Raw genomic sequence first — 18,768 nt, forward strand, 5'->3', positions numbered from 1 at the left:
CAGGTGCCCTCGAAACCCGTGTGTTAACGGGCCCCCCCATCTGACTCTGACACATGCCAAAAACAGAGGCAGGCTGATGCAGCAGCTAAGAACCTGGATTCTGGAACAGACTGTCCAAGTTCACCCCCTGACTGTGAGCAAGCTCCTTAGCAGGCAGGATCAGCTACTACCTCTGAGGTTGCTACAAAGGCATGTCTGTGCACTTAGTAAATACCGTTTAGAATTTTATTATTCCTCTCCAAGGCATTCGGGGGTGTAGCTATACCATATTTTGTTTCCTAACTGAAACCAATACTAAAACAATTTGTGTCCTTCAGTACAGCCTGACGGCGAGACCCAGGCTCCCTTGCACAGTCTTTCGGGTCCTCTGGGTAGGTCTATAGCAGGTGTATCCGTGTAGAATCATAAGGCCCACGCCATACGCTTCTCATCTGTCCAGAAACGAACTGGGGAGTGCAGCTACCCAGGGCAGATGTAAGTTCAAAGCATCCCCTGGATACTTGTTACATGACATTAACAAGACCACAGCTTATGTCAAAGGGTGCTCAGATCTGACCACACCCCACCTAGAAGGACCCAGCAGGGATCACTGGGGAGCAGGAAGAGAACTCTCTGAGGCCCTCCTTCTCCCTGCCACCGGACTGGTCTCACTCTATCTACAGGGAAGAGGGTCGAGGAGGGTCTTCCTGAAGTAGAAGCCCTTGGTCATCAAACTCCATGCTTATAACTGGGAGACACGCAATAGACAGAAGTTGTCTGGTTGGCATGGGCTTCTGTTTCTAGACTCTACCACTTCTTAGGAGCAGGACAGCAGCAACCTGGCGTCCAAGCCTCCTTTTCTCGTTTCTGATGCGAGGACGCAGTAGGACCTCCCTGGACTGCTGTGCACACTCAATGAGGTAACGTACAGTGTGTGGCACCCAGCAAAAATCACACCAATTATCATTATCTTTATGATGATTTGTAGTTCTGGAACTATTATGAGAACACAAGTTAGAAGCTCAGGAAGGGGGCGGGGGCGGGGGGGGGGTGTGGGTCTGCCTTGGATTCCAGCCCTATGGACCCTGGAAAGCTGCTTGTACTCCAGGTAGGTAATACTCACTCTGACCTTGGGGACAGCAAGTGTCCAATGACCCATCAATCCCTGGACCACACGTGACCAGGGCACATTAAGTCTCCCCCCTTCTCCCAAAGCACCGAAGAGAACATTTCAGATGGGACAGATTCTGACAACTGTCATTAATTGGATGGCACGCCTCGCTTTCTACACTCTGGAACACTGCTTCCCCAACCCACCAGCGAACTGTAACATTCACCCTCGGGCAGCTCCCAGGGAGAGACGGGGTGTGTTTTTAATAGCAGCCTCCACCAAGGCAGCGGGAAGGGAGGGGTCCTCATTATTAGCCGTGCAGCCCGCCTCTCGGAGAGATGACATATTCGTCCAACTTACTACCTTGGCGCATTAGCTCCAGACCTGAGGCCTTGACTTTGCAGACATTTAAGCCCGCCAATGTCCCTCCCTGTCTGACCCCGCCAAACGCTAAGAGCTGCAAGAGCTATTTTCTCCAAGTAGGCTTGCGCCTCCAGTCCCATTTGGCCGCGCCACTAGTTTCTGCACTCGGGCTGGAGTCGCCTGGTAATGATTCCGGCACGCGGGGACCGGGAGCCGGCTGTACTGACACGTTTCCACAATAAAAGCAAACTTACGGCTGGGGCACAGTAAGAAGCAGGTAATTCTTTCCAGCAGCCCCGGCCTCCTGGCCAAGACACGGCAGGAAGGGCGAGAGGGAGCCTGCGGGAGCCAGGAGGTGCCGGCTCTCCCCCACCGCGCAAAGGGCCCCAGGGGGTTACCGGTGCCCAGCCGGCCCGCGCAGAGCCCCGTCGGCGCCGGCGCGCGTCCTTACCGTTCAGTTGCCGATAGACGATGTCCTCGAGCAGCGACAGGCGCTTCAAGACCGCATCTTGGATGGGGCTGGCGCTGTGCGCGCTAAGGTTGGCCGCCTCGGCGCGCGGCCGAATCTCGTGGAAGGCGTCTCCGCTGCGCACCGCGATGGGCCGGCACTTGGCCAGGAAGAGCACGAAGCCGGCCACCGCGATCAAGTTCAACACCAGCAGCACTTTGACTCTTCTCAGTGAAGCCATCAAACACGCCCGGCCGGCCCGCGCCCCGGACCCGCGCCCCCTCGGGCTCCTGCGAGGCGCCGAGCAGCCGGGGACCGTGCGAGCCTCACACTCCCGACTGCGGGCGGGGAGCCCAGCGGCTCCCGGCCCCACAGCGCGGATGCTCCGGCGGCGGAGACGGCTGGGAGGACGGGGCGGTCAGGGGGGGAGCGAAATCGCTCCCATGGAAGCCCCCGCTGTGGAGAAGTGCTCCCGGAGACGCCTGCTCAGTTCACGGCTCGCGGGCCCCTTCCGGGCGCCTCGGCTTCTGGGCGAAGGGCCGGGGACCGTGGGTCTCTCCGCGGCACCAGCAAGTGGCTCGCGGCTGTTCCTCGGGCCGCCGGGAGCCAAGCCGCCCCGGCGCCGCGGCGGGAGTGGCGCGCAGGTGCCGGGCTCAGAGTCTGACGCCCGCCCGCTGGGGAGCGCGCCGCGCCTCGGGCCACACGGCCACCACCCTCGTCCGCAGGCGGCCGTCGCGGCGCTCGGCCGGCGGTCTTCAGCCCAGGACCCGCTCCCCCGGGCGGGCGCCTTTGTTCCGCTCAGTGACCCGCTCCATCGCGCCGGGAAGAGGGAAAGCCCGCGCCCGGAGCCCGCATCCTCGCGGCTCCGCAGTCACGCTCAAGTCTCAATTACTCTCAAAGTGGGGGCAGCACTAGGGGGCGGGCCAAGGGGCAGAGCGCGACGTCCTCTCCGCCCCTCGCGCCGGGGACACCCCACCCCGCCACCAAACTCACCAGCGCGCACGGCGCCGCGGGCGCCCGGACGCGTTCCAAGCCCCAACCTCACGCAGTGAGCCTTCGGGGCCTGCCGGTCACACTGGCCTCGCTCCGAGCTGGCGCGTCGCGAGGCCGGCCGGAAGGAGGAGTAGGACCTCAAAAGTCACAGCAGTTCTCTACCCCCTCCGAAAACGTCGCGGGGAGCGCGGCGGCAGCGACGCGCGCCGGCGCCCCCTCCGCTCGCCGGAACGGGCAGCTCAGCTCGTCCCGCGCGCCACAGAGCCCAACGCCGAGTCTCCTAATTGGCGGACGCAGCGATACTGCCGCTGCGGCACCGAGAGCCCACGCGGCCCCGGGCCCGGGGGTTGGAGAGCCCGGAGGGGACGCGCAGGTGGCGGCGGAGGGCGGGGCGCGGCCCGAGGGGACCGGCTGCAACGCCAGCTCCTCCTCCGCCGCCCCTGGCCGCCCCTCTCCCCGCGAGCCTGTCGGCCGCCGCCACCCGCAGGCTGCCAGGCGCACAGCTCCCCGGCTCGCCGGCTCGTGCGCGCGCACCCGGAAAGGGTGGGGGCGCCCGGAGAGTAGGGACTGCGCGGGATGGGGGCAGTCAAGTCATGCTGGCTGCTGCCGGCGTCGGAGGGACCCTCTGGTTCTCAGCACTCCCCGAGCGGGCGGGTCTGTTCCATCCAGAGAGGCGATGAAGACATCCTTTTCTGTGTGCTCGCAGCTCCGCTTTGCGTGGCCGGGAATGGCTAGAGGGAAAATCTGGCCTGGAGACTCGGATCCTGTTACTTTGGGAGCCTGGCCGCGCGTTAGGGGGCTGGGTGGGCCCTCTCCGCGTGAAAATTCTAGCTGTCCAAGTCACAGTTGCTGTGTCCACCCACATTTTATCATAAGAAGCAAATTTGGGCTACTGGATTTCCACGGTCTCTTCCTCTTCCCAAGGCCAGGAGCTGGAGAGACTGGGATTCAAAGACCCTTCTTGATCCACTTAATTCCTTGGGCCTAAAAAAGGACCGAGGCTGCCAAACAAATAAGCCTGGTCCGTAAAGGCCTATGAGTCTGGTGGTTTCCATCTCGCCATTTCGATCGCGCTCAAGTTTTTATTCCTTTTTTACTATTGGGTTTGGGGTGTGTTGGCTTGTTTTTGTTGCTTCTTTATTATTTTAGATATCCATTTTTCGCAGAAAAGTGGCTGGAAAATAGAACAAATTTTTAAATTTTCATTCCCTTGGAACTCCGTGCCTGAGTTCAGTTGGATCTTGGTGGGTTTGCTTTCTATCACCTGCAAAAAGTGAATACAAAGCAGTTGAATGAAAACCCCACATCAGAAGCCCCAAGGGACCATTTCTAGCCACCTGTGTTGAGCAGGAAAGGAACAGAGAGGGTAGAAACGTGAGTTATTGAGCAGCTGTGTGGCATGACAGGCAGGGACCCCACTGTCTCTGTCCCTGGGTACCCAGGGGGAAGCTAGCAGTCAGTGGAATCTTCTGCCAAACTAACTTTCCAACTTTTATTCAGGTGCAAGACAGAAGCTAGGGAGGCCGAGGCACTAGTGTAAGTGGTTCTAAACCCAGGTAGGTCTGACTCAAAAGTGTGTGCCTGTTTGGGAGTAGGAGACAGGAAGCAAAGTAGCAGCTGAAACCCCCCTGGGAGCCATGGAGAAGTTTCCAGGCAAGATTCAACTTCAGAGAGATTTCTTTTCTCCCTCTGAAACCAGAGAGATCCCTGGCCCAAATTACCTGATGATCTTACCGTGCATCTGACAGGTTTCTCTCCTCGCCCTCCGCATGGGTACATTCGTATACGACATCCAACATTCTAGACTCCATGAGAGATCCACAGTCAGGCTCACATCCTAAGCACTGTCTTCACCGAGAAGTGCTCCCTTCCCACGATCCTGCATGGAAATTTCCCACTCGCACTTCCAAACAAATATATTCCCCAGCCACCAGCAACCCTTCTCTCCCTTCCAAGTACCTAAGCCCTTCCATCCCCTCTGGATGGAAGGAGTTCCTTCTCTACCCTTCCTGGTTGTTCTTTAGTTCTGGTTACTTGTATATTTCAAACAGGTTCCCAGTAGTGGCCACAGTTCATACACTCATATACGTATTCTCCCCCAGCCTCCAGCCGGTAATACGTGACCTCTGATTTCAATCTCACCATCATCTTTCTTGCGCCCATGTATCCAAGCAAGAGACTGTGTTTAGGGACAGCGACATCACCCAAAGCTTGGAGACATTACCAGTTGGTGGTATCTAACTTGAACTGGACCCTTAATTCCATGAACCTAACCAACTTCTTCCCTCCAAGAGGAGCATAGGGTAGGCTTCAGAAAGTCCATAAACACAAACCAATATAAAAATTTGTGTGTGGCGGGGTGGGGGGGGTGCCTATGTGGCTCAGTCCATTAAGTGTCAGACTCTTGATTTCCACTCAGGTCATGATCTTGTGGTTCGTGAGTTTGAGCCCTGCATCAGGCTTTGCACTGACAGTACAGAGCCTACTTGGGATTCTCTCCCTCTCTCCCTCTCTCTCTGGCCCTCCCCCACTCACATATTTTCTCTCTCTCTCTCCCTTCCTCCCTCTCTCTCAAAATAAATAAACTTAAAAAAAATTGTACGTTTGTGTCATATGGACATTTTTCTGGGGAAAAGAGCCTAACTTCCATCAGATTCTCAGTGTGGTCAGTGACACCAAAAGGTTAAAATCCTGCCTGGCATATGGTGGACATGCAGAAAACAGAATCAGTTCCATATTGATTGTATGCCAGCTGCTTATGAAATCAGTGGCGCCAAGGCACACCAGGTTGGTGGAACTCTCTAGTTGCTTGCATATCTTGATGGGAGAAAGGAAACTCTGGACAAAGTCCAGTAGCTTTTACAAATGAAGGAACCAAACTGAAGAGGCTCTGCCTGCAAAGTAAATTCTCAGGCCTGGAAGGAACACACCTGGCCGTTTAAACCCCAGACACAAAGACTGAAGGGCCCATTGATTTCCCGGTAACCAGAGGCTCCCAGTGGGGTGGGCGACCTCCCTCCCTCAATCAGCAACTGCCATCTGTCTACACACCCCTTGTCCCAATCCAACTCATAAGACCAACAAAATTAACCACCGAGGCTGTGTGGCCGGCTCACCCAGGAGCCAGTTCTGTTACACCTGGTACCAAGAAGCAAATCAGTTCTTGACTTTGAAATAAGAAACTTCTCTGGGGCACCTGGGTGACTCAGTTTGTTAGCGTCCACCTTCCATTCAGGGCATGATCTCATGGTTCGTGGGTTCGAGCCCCGCATCCAGCTCTGTGCTGACAGCTCAGAGCCTAGAGCCTGCTTTGGATTCTGTGTCTCCATCTCTGCCCCTCCCTTGCTCTGTTTCTCTCTCTCTCTCTCAAAATAACATTAAAATTTTTAAAAAATAAAAAACTCCTTTTGGATGGCTCCAAAAATCTTTCCTAATCATAAATTCACTTATGATTTTTTAAGGTTTTTTTAAGAGGTTTATTGGGTTTGTGTGTGTGTTTGTTTAGCAAACTGAAAGGAAGGAGATGGATGTAGTTCTGTCCACAGTTAACAAAGGATTTCGAGTCTGTATACAGTTTTCACTCATCAGCCGTGGTTCATGCTATGTCACCTTCCCTGGCCTGTGAAAAATCTCTCACATCTCATCCTGGCCTATCACAAAAGTGAGAAACAGTCAGAGGTTCATCAGGAAAACCAGGGACACCTGTCTCTCCGGAGGTTTTACCAGGCTACTTACTTCTGCGGGAAGCAGAGGGATGGGGCCATCATTCCCATAAACCCTGAGCAATAGAAACTGGGAGTTTTATTTGATTTTTTAGTGAGATATAGTTGACACATATCATTATATTAGCTGCAGGTGTGCAACATCATGAGCTGAGATTTGTTTACATTGTGAAATGATCAGCACGGTAAGCCTAGGTAACACCTGTCACCATACAGTTATTTTTGTGTGTGATGAGAACTTTTACAATCTACTCTCTCTGCAACTTACAAAAGTACAATGCAGGATTAACTAGAGTCAACGTGACGTACCCTGGCACCCCCATTGACTCGCTCATTTTATAACTGGCAGCGTGTACCTTTTGATCTCCTTCACCAATTTTGCCAACCTACCCACTGTCCCCCCTACCTCTGGCAACCACCCAACCAATCGGTTCTCTGTATCTGTGAGTTCAGGTTTTTTGGAGGGTTTTTTAGATTCCACATATAAATGAGATCCTACAGTGTTTGTCTTTCTCTGCCTGACTTATTTCACCGGCAGGTTTGCTTTTTTGGAAGAGGAAGAAAAAAGTCACCAATCTACCTTCTTCCCCTTCAAGAATTCATGGCACATTGTAATGGCGGGGTGGGGGGAGGTCAGAGGGGGTTTAAGTAGAGGGGAGAGACTAGCTGTGTTGTATGCCTATCATATCAGCCTAGGTGCACCACTTCTTCACTGTGTGACTCTGAGCAAGTGACCTAACTTCTCTGGGTCATCACCTGCCTCCCCAGCTATGAACAGGAATAATGGAATAATATCCACTATGCCACGTCATGAAGAATAAATAGCTAATATGTGTGAATCCCTCAGCCAGTGCAAGGCATATAGTAAGCATTGTGGAATTAACCAGAGACGACCAGCTGAGGACAAGCGAAGGCTGTTTATTCAGAGTTGCTGATGCAAGAGAGTCAGCCACCATCACTTGAGTTTGGCAGAGACTCAAAGGCAGACAGAGGAACGAGTTTTATAGTAGAAAAGGCTGGAGATGCTGCCTTCAGAAAAGCCCTGACTGAAGGCTGTTGGTCTGGGGAAGCTAAAGGCCAGCTCGCTAGAAGTGGGGCATTCTCTGTGATTGAATAGGAGCATATTTCACTTTCTTTGGTTTGTCCCAAGTTGGGGGCAGGGACAAAAACTAGAGAAGCCGGCAGTGATGGAGCAGTCCCCACAATTTGCAGCCACTTTTGGAGAGGCTGTGGTGGGCTTCCCAAGGCTGGGTGCTGCAGAGGTTGAGAAGATCAGAGACCTACTGCCCCATACGGTCTGGACATCGTTTGTATTTCAGCCTCTCAACCCTCAGTATATGTGGGTTATTATTACTATTACTGAAATCCCTAGAATGGAGGAAGGCTAGTCATTGGTAGAAACATGCATCAAAATCAGGTCCACCTGATTGGCAGGACATAGGCTGCCCGCCAAACCCAGGGCCTTCTCTTCTGACCATAATCTCATCAGCCGGTAGTATGTGCATTTCCAATGAGGGCCCACAAGCCAACCCACTGAGTGGGGTGCCTGGGTGGCTCAGTCAGTTAAGCGTCCGACTTCAGCTCAGGTCATGATATCATGGTTCGTGGGTTCTAGCCCCGCGTTGGGATCTGTGCTGACAGCTAGCTCAGAGGCTGGAGCCTGCTTTGAATTCTGTGCCTCCCTCTCTCACTGCCCTTCCCCAACTCACACTCTGTCTCTCTCTGTCTCAAAAATAAACATTCAAAAAAAAAAAAAAAACAGCAAACCACTGGGGTATGGGAAGAAAATATGAGAACTTCTGTTTACTATTATCCACGATAAGAAAGAAATCAAAATTTACTGAGATTTAATGTGTGCAGTGAGAGTCGCCCATGAATGTAATTTCTAAATAACTACACATATAATGGGTAAACACGTTTCACACCTTTTCCTGGTAGGGTTCACCATCCAAAAGCAATAGTTGCCTGTTGGCCAACTTACATGGAAGTCCTGGGGTTCTATTTTCACCAAAATGCTTCCTTTCTACTAGAGGTTCGATTCCTTTTAAACTCAAAGTCCTTTTTAAGGCCCAGTTTAGCATCCCAGTCCTCCAGGAAGCCATAGCAGAGAACCCCAAACATGTAGCTTCTTATCTACAAATTATCCATAGATTTAGCTCCAAATCTACAAGGTACCTATTCCTTGATTTATTCCTTAATTGAACTTTTCTTGAGTACTTGGCATGGGCCTGCTATGTGCAGGAGAGGTAGGTAACGGATAAATCAGAACACCTAATTGTTGAGTTTCTCTTAGGAGAAACAACTCGACCTAACCGTGGGGCACCAGTGGGCTTCTGAGACCTCAGGCCAACTGGCTGTTCTCGGACTGCCTTTCCCACCTCTCTGCTCCTGGGCCCCTCTTCCTTTCACTCAGGGAACCCTCCCCCCCACATTTGTCCCAAGGATAGAGAGGAATGCCTCTGCCTGGAAATATCTCAGATATAGATGAACCTCACTTCAGTCCTTTGTATGCCCAAGCTTCTATTTTACTTATGTTGGCAACTCATTTTTATTATGGTTGATGCATGATGTTATGTTAGTTTTGGGTGTACAGCATAGCGATTGGATAAGTTTGTACATTACGTTATGTTCACAAGTGTAGCTACCATCTGTTGCCAAACAACGCTATTATGATACCATTTATATTCCATAGGCTGCGCCTTTTGATTCCTGGGACTTATTCATTCCATAACTGGAAACCTGTATCTCCCACTCTCTTTGACCCGTTTTGCCAGTCCTTCGCCCCCACAACCCCACCCCACCCCCATCCCAGCAATCATCAGTTTGTTCTCTGTATTGATAGCTCTGATTCTGCTTTTTGTTGTTTCTTCATTTGGGTTTTTATCAGATTCTACATAGCAGTGAAAACTCATGATACTTGTCTTTCTCAGTCTAACCTATTTCATTTAGTACATTACCCTCTAGGTCCATCTGACTTGTGGCAAACGGCACAATCTCATCCTGTATGTGGCTGCGAAGGATTCCATTGTGTGTATGTGTGTGTGTGTGTGTGTGTGTTTATATATATATATGTGTGTGTGTGTATATATATATATATATATATATACACTACATCTTCCTTATCCACTCGTCAATGGACATATGGGTTGCTTCAATATTTAGGCTATTGTAAGTAATGCTGCAGTAAATATAGGAGGGCATGTACCGTTTCGAATTAGTGTTTTTCTTTTCTTTGGATAAATACCCAGTGATGGAATTATATGATCATTTGGTATATCTGTTTTTAATTTTTTTGAAGAACCACCATGATTTTTTCACTGATTCTAAGTGAAAAAAAAAAAAGAGAGAGAGAAAAGTGCAAATAAGGAACTTGAAAGTGACTTTTCACTGCCTGTTTGTTGTCTGTTATAACAATGAATTAAAGCCCTTCTTGGATCCCTGTTGGCTTTGGCTTTGGGGTGAGTATGAGTATGTGGAAGGGAGGCCGAGACACTAGGCTTTCCCCACCATGGGTCACATGGACGCCACGTGACCATGACACTAAGAAGGGCTCTAGCCTGAGTAGATGAGGAAACTCGGAAAGGAAGTAGGTGGCCAGAGGCTCCAGCCATCCACAAGCAGGACAGCCATGGAGGCTCTCCACCCGGCCCCACTCCCTTACCCCCCACTCAGCCCCACACCAGCTTAAGTCCAACATGGTCCAAGAGCAGATGCGAATGCCCAGGGTCAGAAGTGGGGGAGCTGGAGCCACTTGTTAAACCACTGATCTCCAGCCTCTGTTTCAAGGACTAGAATCCTGCTTCTGGGCGTTCTAGACACCTCCACCTTTGTTCACAACTTGCTACCTGCTAACTGATGCGCCAGAGCCATATGAAATGTGTGTTCATATACCTTATGAGGCCTTTCTCATTATATATTCAATGGCCAATGAAAAACAACATGGCTTTTCTATAATAGGTGGTAGGTTGGGCTCAAGACTGCTGAGTGGTGTCTTGAAGCCTCAGGAGATAGCCTTTGAAACCATTGGTTCCTGGGCCAATTTTGCTAAATGCAATAGCTCATTTGGAGAAAATTCTTTGGAAAATCCACGTGGAACAGCCCAAAATACCCTGCAAGTACTCTGAAAAGGAACACGGCTCCTGGAATTCTCATGGTGCAGGTAGACTTTCTGGGATGGATAAAAGTCGGTGGGACTTCATCTTAGCTATCTTCAACTTACTTCATGGTCCGGGACATGTAAACTGATTGTCCCTAAGTTCTCCCAGGCCCCTGGGTCACCCTTTTCTTTAAGATCCTGGATCGTAGTTGCTGCAAGAAGGCTCACGTCCTCCCCAAGTACTTCTGGGGTTGCTCACCGTCGCCTGGCTGTCCTTGTCACCTTGGATTTCCGGTCAGTATTTTTCCATGTCTCCGTGCTCCCCCGTCACCATTTCTTCCAAACCAAGGACACAGGTTCCTGTATTAACTATGAAAAATTGCCACAAACTCAGAGGCTTGAGACAACACAAGTTGATCTTATAATTCTACAAATCAGAAGTCTGATGTGGATCTCACAGGGCTAAGATCAAGGTGTTTGGCAGACTGCATTCCTTTCTGGGGCTTCTAGGGAAGAATCCATTTCCTTGCTTTCTCTGGTTTCTAGAGGCTGTCTGCATCCCTTGCCTCACGGCCCCCTTCCTCTGTCTTCAAGCCAATCAGTTCTGGCTGAATTCATCCTGTCATCTTAGCTCTCTGACTGCAACCAGAAAAGATTCTCTGTTTATAAAGACTCAGGATTATAAGGCACCTGGATGGCTCAGTTGTTTGAGCATCCAACTCTAGATTTCTGCTCAGGTCATGATCCCAGGATTGTGGGATCGAGCCCTGAGTAGGGCTCCATGCTGAGTGTGGAGCCTGCTTAAGATTCTCTCTCTCTCTCTCTCTCTCTCTCTCTCTCCTCCTCCTCCTCCTCCTCCTCCTCCCTCCTCCCCTCTCCCCCACTCTCTCGCACTCTCTCTCTCTAAAAAAAAAAAAAAAAAATACTCATAGTATTAGATTGGACCCATCTAGAAAATCCGGGCTAATTTCCCTTCTCAAGGTCTTTTAAATTTTTTTAATGCTTTTATTTTTATTTTTGACAGAGAGAGAGGGAGAGAGCATGAGCAGGGGAGGGGCAGAGAGAGAAAGACACAGAATCTGAAAGCAGTCTCCAGGCTCTGAGCTGTCAGCACAGAGGCGGTCATGGGGCTTGAACCCATGAACTGCAAGTTATGACTGAGGCTGAAGTCAGACCCTTAACCAAATGAGCACCCAGGTGCCTCTCCCTTCTCGAGGTCTTTAATCTTTTAAGTTTATTTGCTTTGAGAGGGGTGGCAGCAGGGGCGGAGAAAGAGAGAGAGAGAATCCCAAGCACATTCCACATTGTCAGCTCAGAGCCCATTAAGGAGCTCAGACTCACTAACCATGAGATCATGACCTGAGCCCGAGGGTCACGCACTTAAGGGACTGAGCCCCCCCACCGGGTGCCCCTCCAGGTCTTTCGGTCTTAACCACATTTGCAAAGTCCCATTGTCACATAAATCAGTATATTCATAGGTTCTGAGGATTCGGATGATGACGTCTTTGTGGGGCTTGGAAGGCCATTATTCTGCCCATCACAGTCGCATCCTCCGTACCTCAGGCACCTCCGACTTGAGGCAGTCATATGCAACAGATTTTCACGGGCAGAGTGTATCATGGGAATTACAATGCAGAAGAGGAAAAAGTAAAGCTTAGTGCTAAGTAGCGGGGGGCCCAAAACTCACTGACTCTTCCCTGTCACAGGGAACCCCTTCACCACGATCTTGCTCCTTGGTCCTAGCCCTGAGAAGAATCTTGCCAGTAACCACAAGGGCAGTATTTCCCAAACTTCAACCATTTACATGGAGAGTCAGCTAGCTGTCCATCAAACGCTGGGACACAGCGCCACTGCCCTTTTCAGTCTCCCTTCCAATCAGCTGTGAACATGTGAGTCCGTTTTAGCCAACAGAATGTGAGCTGAAGTGGGGTGGTCACTTCCGGGCCAGAAACTTCGAGACAGCTGTCGCCCTTCTTTCCTCTTTGTGTGCTCGGACCCCAAGGCGGCAATCCGCCCTGGCCATGAACGTAATGGGGAGACAGACTCCTAGGGCCGGGAAAGCCTCAAGAGGAAAGGACTCTGGGGACCCAGACATCTCATGAGCAAAACCACCTGCTAACGGGAAACATCTACCCTGTACTACCGGGAACAGAATACATTTCTTGTACTTTAAGCCATTAAATCCTGGGGTTCTGTTCATTACGGTCACCCCAACCTTTTGTACTGTGGATATATTCACCAAGTTTTGTTTGTTTGTCTGTGTATTGAGTGCAAGTGGGGGAGGGGCAGAGGGAGCAGGAGAATTTTTTTTATGTTTATTTGTTTTGAGAGAGAAAGAGAGAGAGTAGGAGAGGGGCACAGAAAGAGGGAGAGAGAGAGAGTGAATCCCAGTGAGGCTCTGTGCTGTCAGTGCAGAGTCCAATGGAGGGCTCTAACCCACGAAGCATGAGATCATGACCTGAGCTGAAATCAAGAGTCCGATGCTCAATCGACTGAGCCACGCAGGCGCCCTGCCTTTGTTTTTAAATGTTTACTTATTTATTTTGAGAGAGCAAGAGAGAGCGCAGAGGAGGGGTGGAAAGAGTCCCAAGCAAGCTCCATGCTCAGGGCAGAGCCATATGTGGGACTCATCCCACAACCATGAGATCATGGCCTAAGTCAAAACCAAGACTTGCTCACTTCACCCTCAGAGCTACCCAGGTGCCCATTATTCACCAAAGTTTTAATGGGTTTTTTAAAAAATATTTTAACGTTTTTATTTATTATTAAGAGACAGAGCATGAGCATGGGAGCAGCAGAGAGAGGGGGAGACACTGAATCTGAAGGAGGATCCAGGCTCTGAGCTGTCAGCACAGAGTCCAACGCAGGTTTCAAACTCACAAACTGCAAGATCATGACCTGAGCCGAAGTCAGACATTTAACCAACTGAGCCACCCAGGCACCCCTAATGTTTTAATGTTTAAGCCAACTGTATCATTATCTATAAACCTTTTTCACTTAAACAAACCCACTTCTCTTTTCAATTAGCTACATTTCAAACAGCAATATCCACAACATAATAAAGCAAATTTTATCAGGTGCTTCCTATGTGTCAGGCTTTTAATATGCATGTTTTCATTTACTTCATGTTTTACTTATGTAAATGTTAATGTTTTACATGCATTAACTCATTTTAGTCCAAATAGGAAACTCATAAGGTGGGTACTTTCATTATCATGCCCATTTAACAAATGAGGAAACCGAGGCACAGAGAAGTTTACTAACTTGTTCAGTTTCAATAGCTGGTAAGTATAAGGGCCAGGATTTGAACCAAGTGGTCTAAGTCGAGAGTTCATGCTTTGAACCATTAGAGGCTGCTGCTTTTTTTCAGCTCTGTTTTGTAAGCTGTGTGTGCTCATAATGCACAGTAAGTGATTAATTCTTTCACAGAATATACCATCCACCGACCACCCCATCGTTCTCAGGCTAGGTCAGAGGTATTTGCAAATGACTTCAACAAACCCTGCCCCAGAGCTAACCCTTGAAAATGACTACTTCCTTTTTTTTTTTTTAACTGTTTATTTTTGAGAGAGAGAATGAGCAGGGGAGGGGGGAGAGAGAGAGAGAGAGAGAGAAAGAGAGAGAATGGGAGACGGAGGATCCAAAGCAGGCTCCCCGCTGACAGCAGAGGGCCGGATGCGGATGCGGGGTGGCAATTCATGAACGGCGAGGTCGTGACCTCAGCCTAAGTGGACTGCTTAATCCACTCAGCCACCCAGGTGCCCTACAAGTGACTGCTTTTCATCTTTGCTACACCTCCATGTGGATAGATATCAAAACCCCGCAACTGGAAGGGAGGCAGAGAAGGCAGGGGCAGAGCGATGCCCCCCCTCTCCCGCTACACAGCCAGCCTGGAGTGCTCTGGTATTAACTTTTAGTGCAGTGCATTTTCAGGATGTCCCTGCAAAATTTGCAAATGACATTTTTCCTTATTGATCCTTTTTGCCTAGGAGGACATGCAGGTAGAGGCATCTTAAAGAGAAGAAGGAGAAGGCAAGGCATAACAAAGAATAAAAATCAATGATGATGTAATAACCAGGGGTGCCCGGGTGGCTCAGTCTGTTCAACGAGCATCTGACTCTTGATTTCGGCTCAGGTCAAGGTCTCAGGGTGAGTGAGATAAAGCCCCAGGTCAGGCTCTGTGCTGATAGCCCAATGCCTGCTTGGGCTTCTTTCTCTTCCCCTCGCTGCGCCTCCCCCACTCACAGGCTCTCTCTATGTCTCAAATAATAAATAAATAAACTTTTTTTAAAAATGATGTAACCAGATCCAGGCACCTTGTGGATTTGGGGAAAAATATATCTGTACAACTGCATAATGGCAATCAATCAGCACGTCTACACACATTAATAAATACGATGAATGAATAAATAAATTATACCTGAGTGCTATTTTCTTCAGACCCAGAAGATGGCTTATACTTTAGCTGGGTGGGGGAAATAAGATTGCCCATCGTCTTCGTCCCACAACTGGAAATATTCTGTAAACAACTTTCCTCATTTGTCGGTTATTTTCAGCCTTAACTGGATCTAGGAGAAATCCACGGATGAGACGTTCACACGGATTGTTTAAGGGAAGCGATTTCTCACCAAACTGGCCGTTGACACCTCTGTCCGGTAATTACGCCTGAGTGTCTGTCTGTGCCCGGGGTGTGTGCAAAATCCTTCCTAATTCCCTGGACTGTGTGACTTAGTCCTTTGTCTGAATTCTCCTGGCTCTGTGGGCACTCACCTCAAGGACCGTATTACATCGGAATTATTTGTTCACATGTCTGTCGCCAAGCAGACCGTGAGGGGCAACATCAGAAACACGCTCTGTCTCTCGGACACCTTGCACGCAGAAGCTTCAAAACGAATATTGTCTGAAGGAGCAAGTGAATGAATGAGCTGAAAAAATAAATGAACGGCCACTGGTCTGAATGGGTGGCGCTGGTGACACACAGTGGCCCTTGTTTATGTCCTTCAGCCTGACATATGCAGTATTCCCACTGAGATAAGATTCGTGTTTGTGGTTGTACACCCAGCCCTTTATTCCTGTGAAAAGGAATCATGGAGATATTTGAATCTGATAGGAGGTGAAAGCCTATTTGTGTCCAATACACAGGAGACTTTCTTTGTGGGTATCCGGAAAGCCAACATCAGAACATCTGCCCTGGGCTTTCTAGACCCATAATAGCATCCCTAAGCTTAGAATATTCATGTCTCCATGCCTATCAAAACAGGTTAGCTGACATTTTCTGAGCTCAGATTACTGTCTGCCACTTACAGGTAACTCGGCTTCACACAGCACGAAGGATGTGATTTTATGCAGACCTACCTGCCCACTGTCTGTCCTTCGATCTTCTCCAGCCATACCACTATTTGAGTTGCAGAAACACAACTGTGTGCAAACTACAGTGGTGGGCAAATTCTGCCTGGGAAAAAACTCCGTCTCAAAGAAACACCAAAGACTTCCTCTTGGGCACCGCTGATCTGCCTTCCTACTGTGAGTTTTAGCTATTGCTCCCTCAGGGTAATTCCTCAGTTCACTCAGAAGTCTTCACAGTAGTTTTGCTGGTGCCGTTTGGGTTTTGAGTTGTGTTGCACTTTCCTATTTTTTTTAATCATTTTCAGTGAGATGTAAATTACATACAGCAAAAGGTATCAGTTTTAAGTGTATATATTTCAGTGGGTTTTAACACATACATTCACTCAGGTAACAACCATCACTTTCTAGATAAAGAATATTTTCTTTTATTTAGCCAGTTACCTATTTACTTTTTACTCTTTGAGAAAAATTGTATATATTTAGGTGAACAACATGATTTAATATACATACACCTAGTGAAATAACTACTGTAGTCAAGCTAATCAACATACCCCCTCACATAGTTACCTTTCTGTGTGATAAAAACACCTGAAATCTACTCTTTCAGCAAATTTCCAGTGTTCAGTACTGTATTATTAACTCCAGTCACCATGCTCTCCATTAGATCTCTAGACTTACTCATCCTACGTAACTGTGACTTTGTATCCTTGGACCAACATCACCTCCTTTTTGCCATCTCCCCACCCCTATTAACAACTATTTTTATCTCTGCTTCTCCGTATTTCACCTTTTTGAGTTGCACGTATAAGTGAGATCATGCACTTATTTCTATTTCTGTGGCTGGCTTGTTTCACTTAGCATAATGTTCTCCAGATTTATCCATGTCGTTGCAAATATCAGGATCTCCTTAGAAGACAGAGAATGTTTTCATCACCCCCAGAAAGTTCCCTCATACCCCTCTGTGGTCAATTTCTTCTAACTCCAACCTTAGGAAGACATTCGTTTGCTTTCTTTATTATAAAATTATACAGTACATATTTTTATTTGGATGTGGCTGGCTTCTTTCACATAGAATAATTAGTTTTTAGAATCATTCCTATTGTAGCATGTATCAATAATTCATTCCTTTTTCTTGCTAAGTAATACTCCATTGTGTGCAGATATTTCTATTTGTTTATTTATCTGTTGATGGAAATCAGGCTGTTTCCAGTTTTTGCCAGTATGAAAAAACCCTGCTGTGAACACCCATATATATATATAAGTCTTCGTGTGGACAAATTTTGTATTTCTCTTGGGTAAATACCTAGAAGGAGAATCACTGGCAGATATGGTAAATGTATGTTTAACTTCATCAGAAACTGCCAAACTGGCTTCGAGAGTGGCTGTACCACTTTACACCCCCATCAGCAACATATGAGAGATTCAGTTCTTCTATATCCCCCAGGACATTGGTTTGGCACGTCTTTTTCCTCTTAGCCATTTTAGTGGGTATGAAGTCGTATCTCATTGCAACTTTCATTTTGCCACATGACAAATGACAATAAACATCTTTTAATATGCTCATAAGTCATTCATAAATCTTTCATGAAATACTTGTTCAAATCCTTTTCCTATTTTTAAATTTATTTGCTTTGAAAGAGAGAGAGAGAGAAAGCTGGGGAGGAACAAAGAGAGAGAGAGAGAGAGTCTCAAATAGGTTCCACACTGCCAGCATGGAGCCCAATGCAGGGCTCGAATTCACAAACTGTGAGATTGTGACCTGGGCTGAAATCCAGTCAGACACTTAACCTACTGAGCCACCCAGATGCCCTTCTTTTTCCTATTTTTAGTGGATTGTTTATTATATCGTTGAGTTGCAAGAGTTCTTTATATGTTCTAGACACAAATCCCACTCCTCTATGTACTTGACGGAGGGAGTGACTTGCCCTATCCCAGTTGCCTTCCTAATTTTCTGGAAGTTTCTTGTCCACAATAGTTATTTAAACTTGGGGCACCTGGGTGGCTCAGTCGGTTAAGCGTCTGACTTCGGTTCAGGGCATGATCTCACAGTTCATGGGTTCGAGTGCCGCATCGGGCTCTGTGCTGACAGCCAGCTCAGAGCCTGGAGCCTGTTTCGGATTCTGGATCTCCCTCTCTCTCTGACCCTCCCCTGCTCACAGTCTCTCTTTCTCTCTCAGAAATAAATAAAACATCAAAAAAAAATTTTTTTAAGCTATGTAAACTAGACTGGGCTTCTGAAGGCAGCAGACACCTGCTACATTAGTCTGTGCTTTGTTTCAGGAGGAAAAGAGGTATGGTCTAGAACCTTCTCATTCTATGAACTCTGACTTCTGAACACAGTAGGCAGGAAGGAAGAAAGGGAAGGTAGGAAGAATAAAGGAAAGGACATTCTAGGGACTTATTACCAGCCTATAAACCCCACCAGTTTCTGGGCAAGGCTATTACAGTCACTCAAGTCAACAAAATATTTTTTAAGTTTATTTATTTATTTTCAGAGAAAGAAAGAGAGAGTGAGGGAAGGACAGAGAGAGAGACAGAGGGAGACAGAGAATCCCAAGTAGTCTCCATGCTGTCAGCACAGAGCCCAATACGGGGCTTGCTTTCACAAACCATGTGATCATGACCTGTGCAGAAATCATGAGTTTGGCGCTTAACTGACTGAGCCACACAAGCATCCCTCAAGTTAACAAATTAAACATTCTTTGACCTG

The 18,768-nt window shown here is 48.4% G+C and overlaps 1 protein-coding gene across 2 annotated transcripts in view; it reads right to left on the reverse strand.

The window, feature by feature from the left end:
• The window catches only part of GALNT17 (polypeptide N-acetylgalactosaminyltransferase 17), a 445,667-nt gene extending 443,147 nt beyond the window's left edge, over positions 1 to 2,520 (reverse strand). For both annotated transcript variants that reach the window (XM_039238103.1, XM_039238102.1), the window contains exon 1: positions 1,905 to 2,520. In XM_039238103.1, the coding sequence (XP_039094034.1) occupies positions 1,905 to 2,142 (238 nt within the window). In that variant the 5' untranslated portion in view covers positions 2,143 to 2,520. The remainder of the gene's footprint in view (positions 1 to 1,904) is intronic.
• Between the last annotated feature and the right edge of the window lie 16,248 nt (positions 2,521 to 18,768).

This window comes from Hyaena hyaena, unplaced genomic scaffold (assembly GCF_003009895.1).
Source record: "Hyaena hyaena isolate Hyena2069 unplaced genomic scaffold, ASM300989v1 scaffold_135, whole genome shotgun sequence".
Taxonomy (NCBI): Eukaryota; Metazoa; Chordata; class Mammalia; order Carnivora; family Hyaenidae; genus Hyaena; species Hyaena hyaena.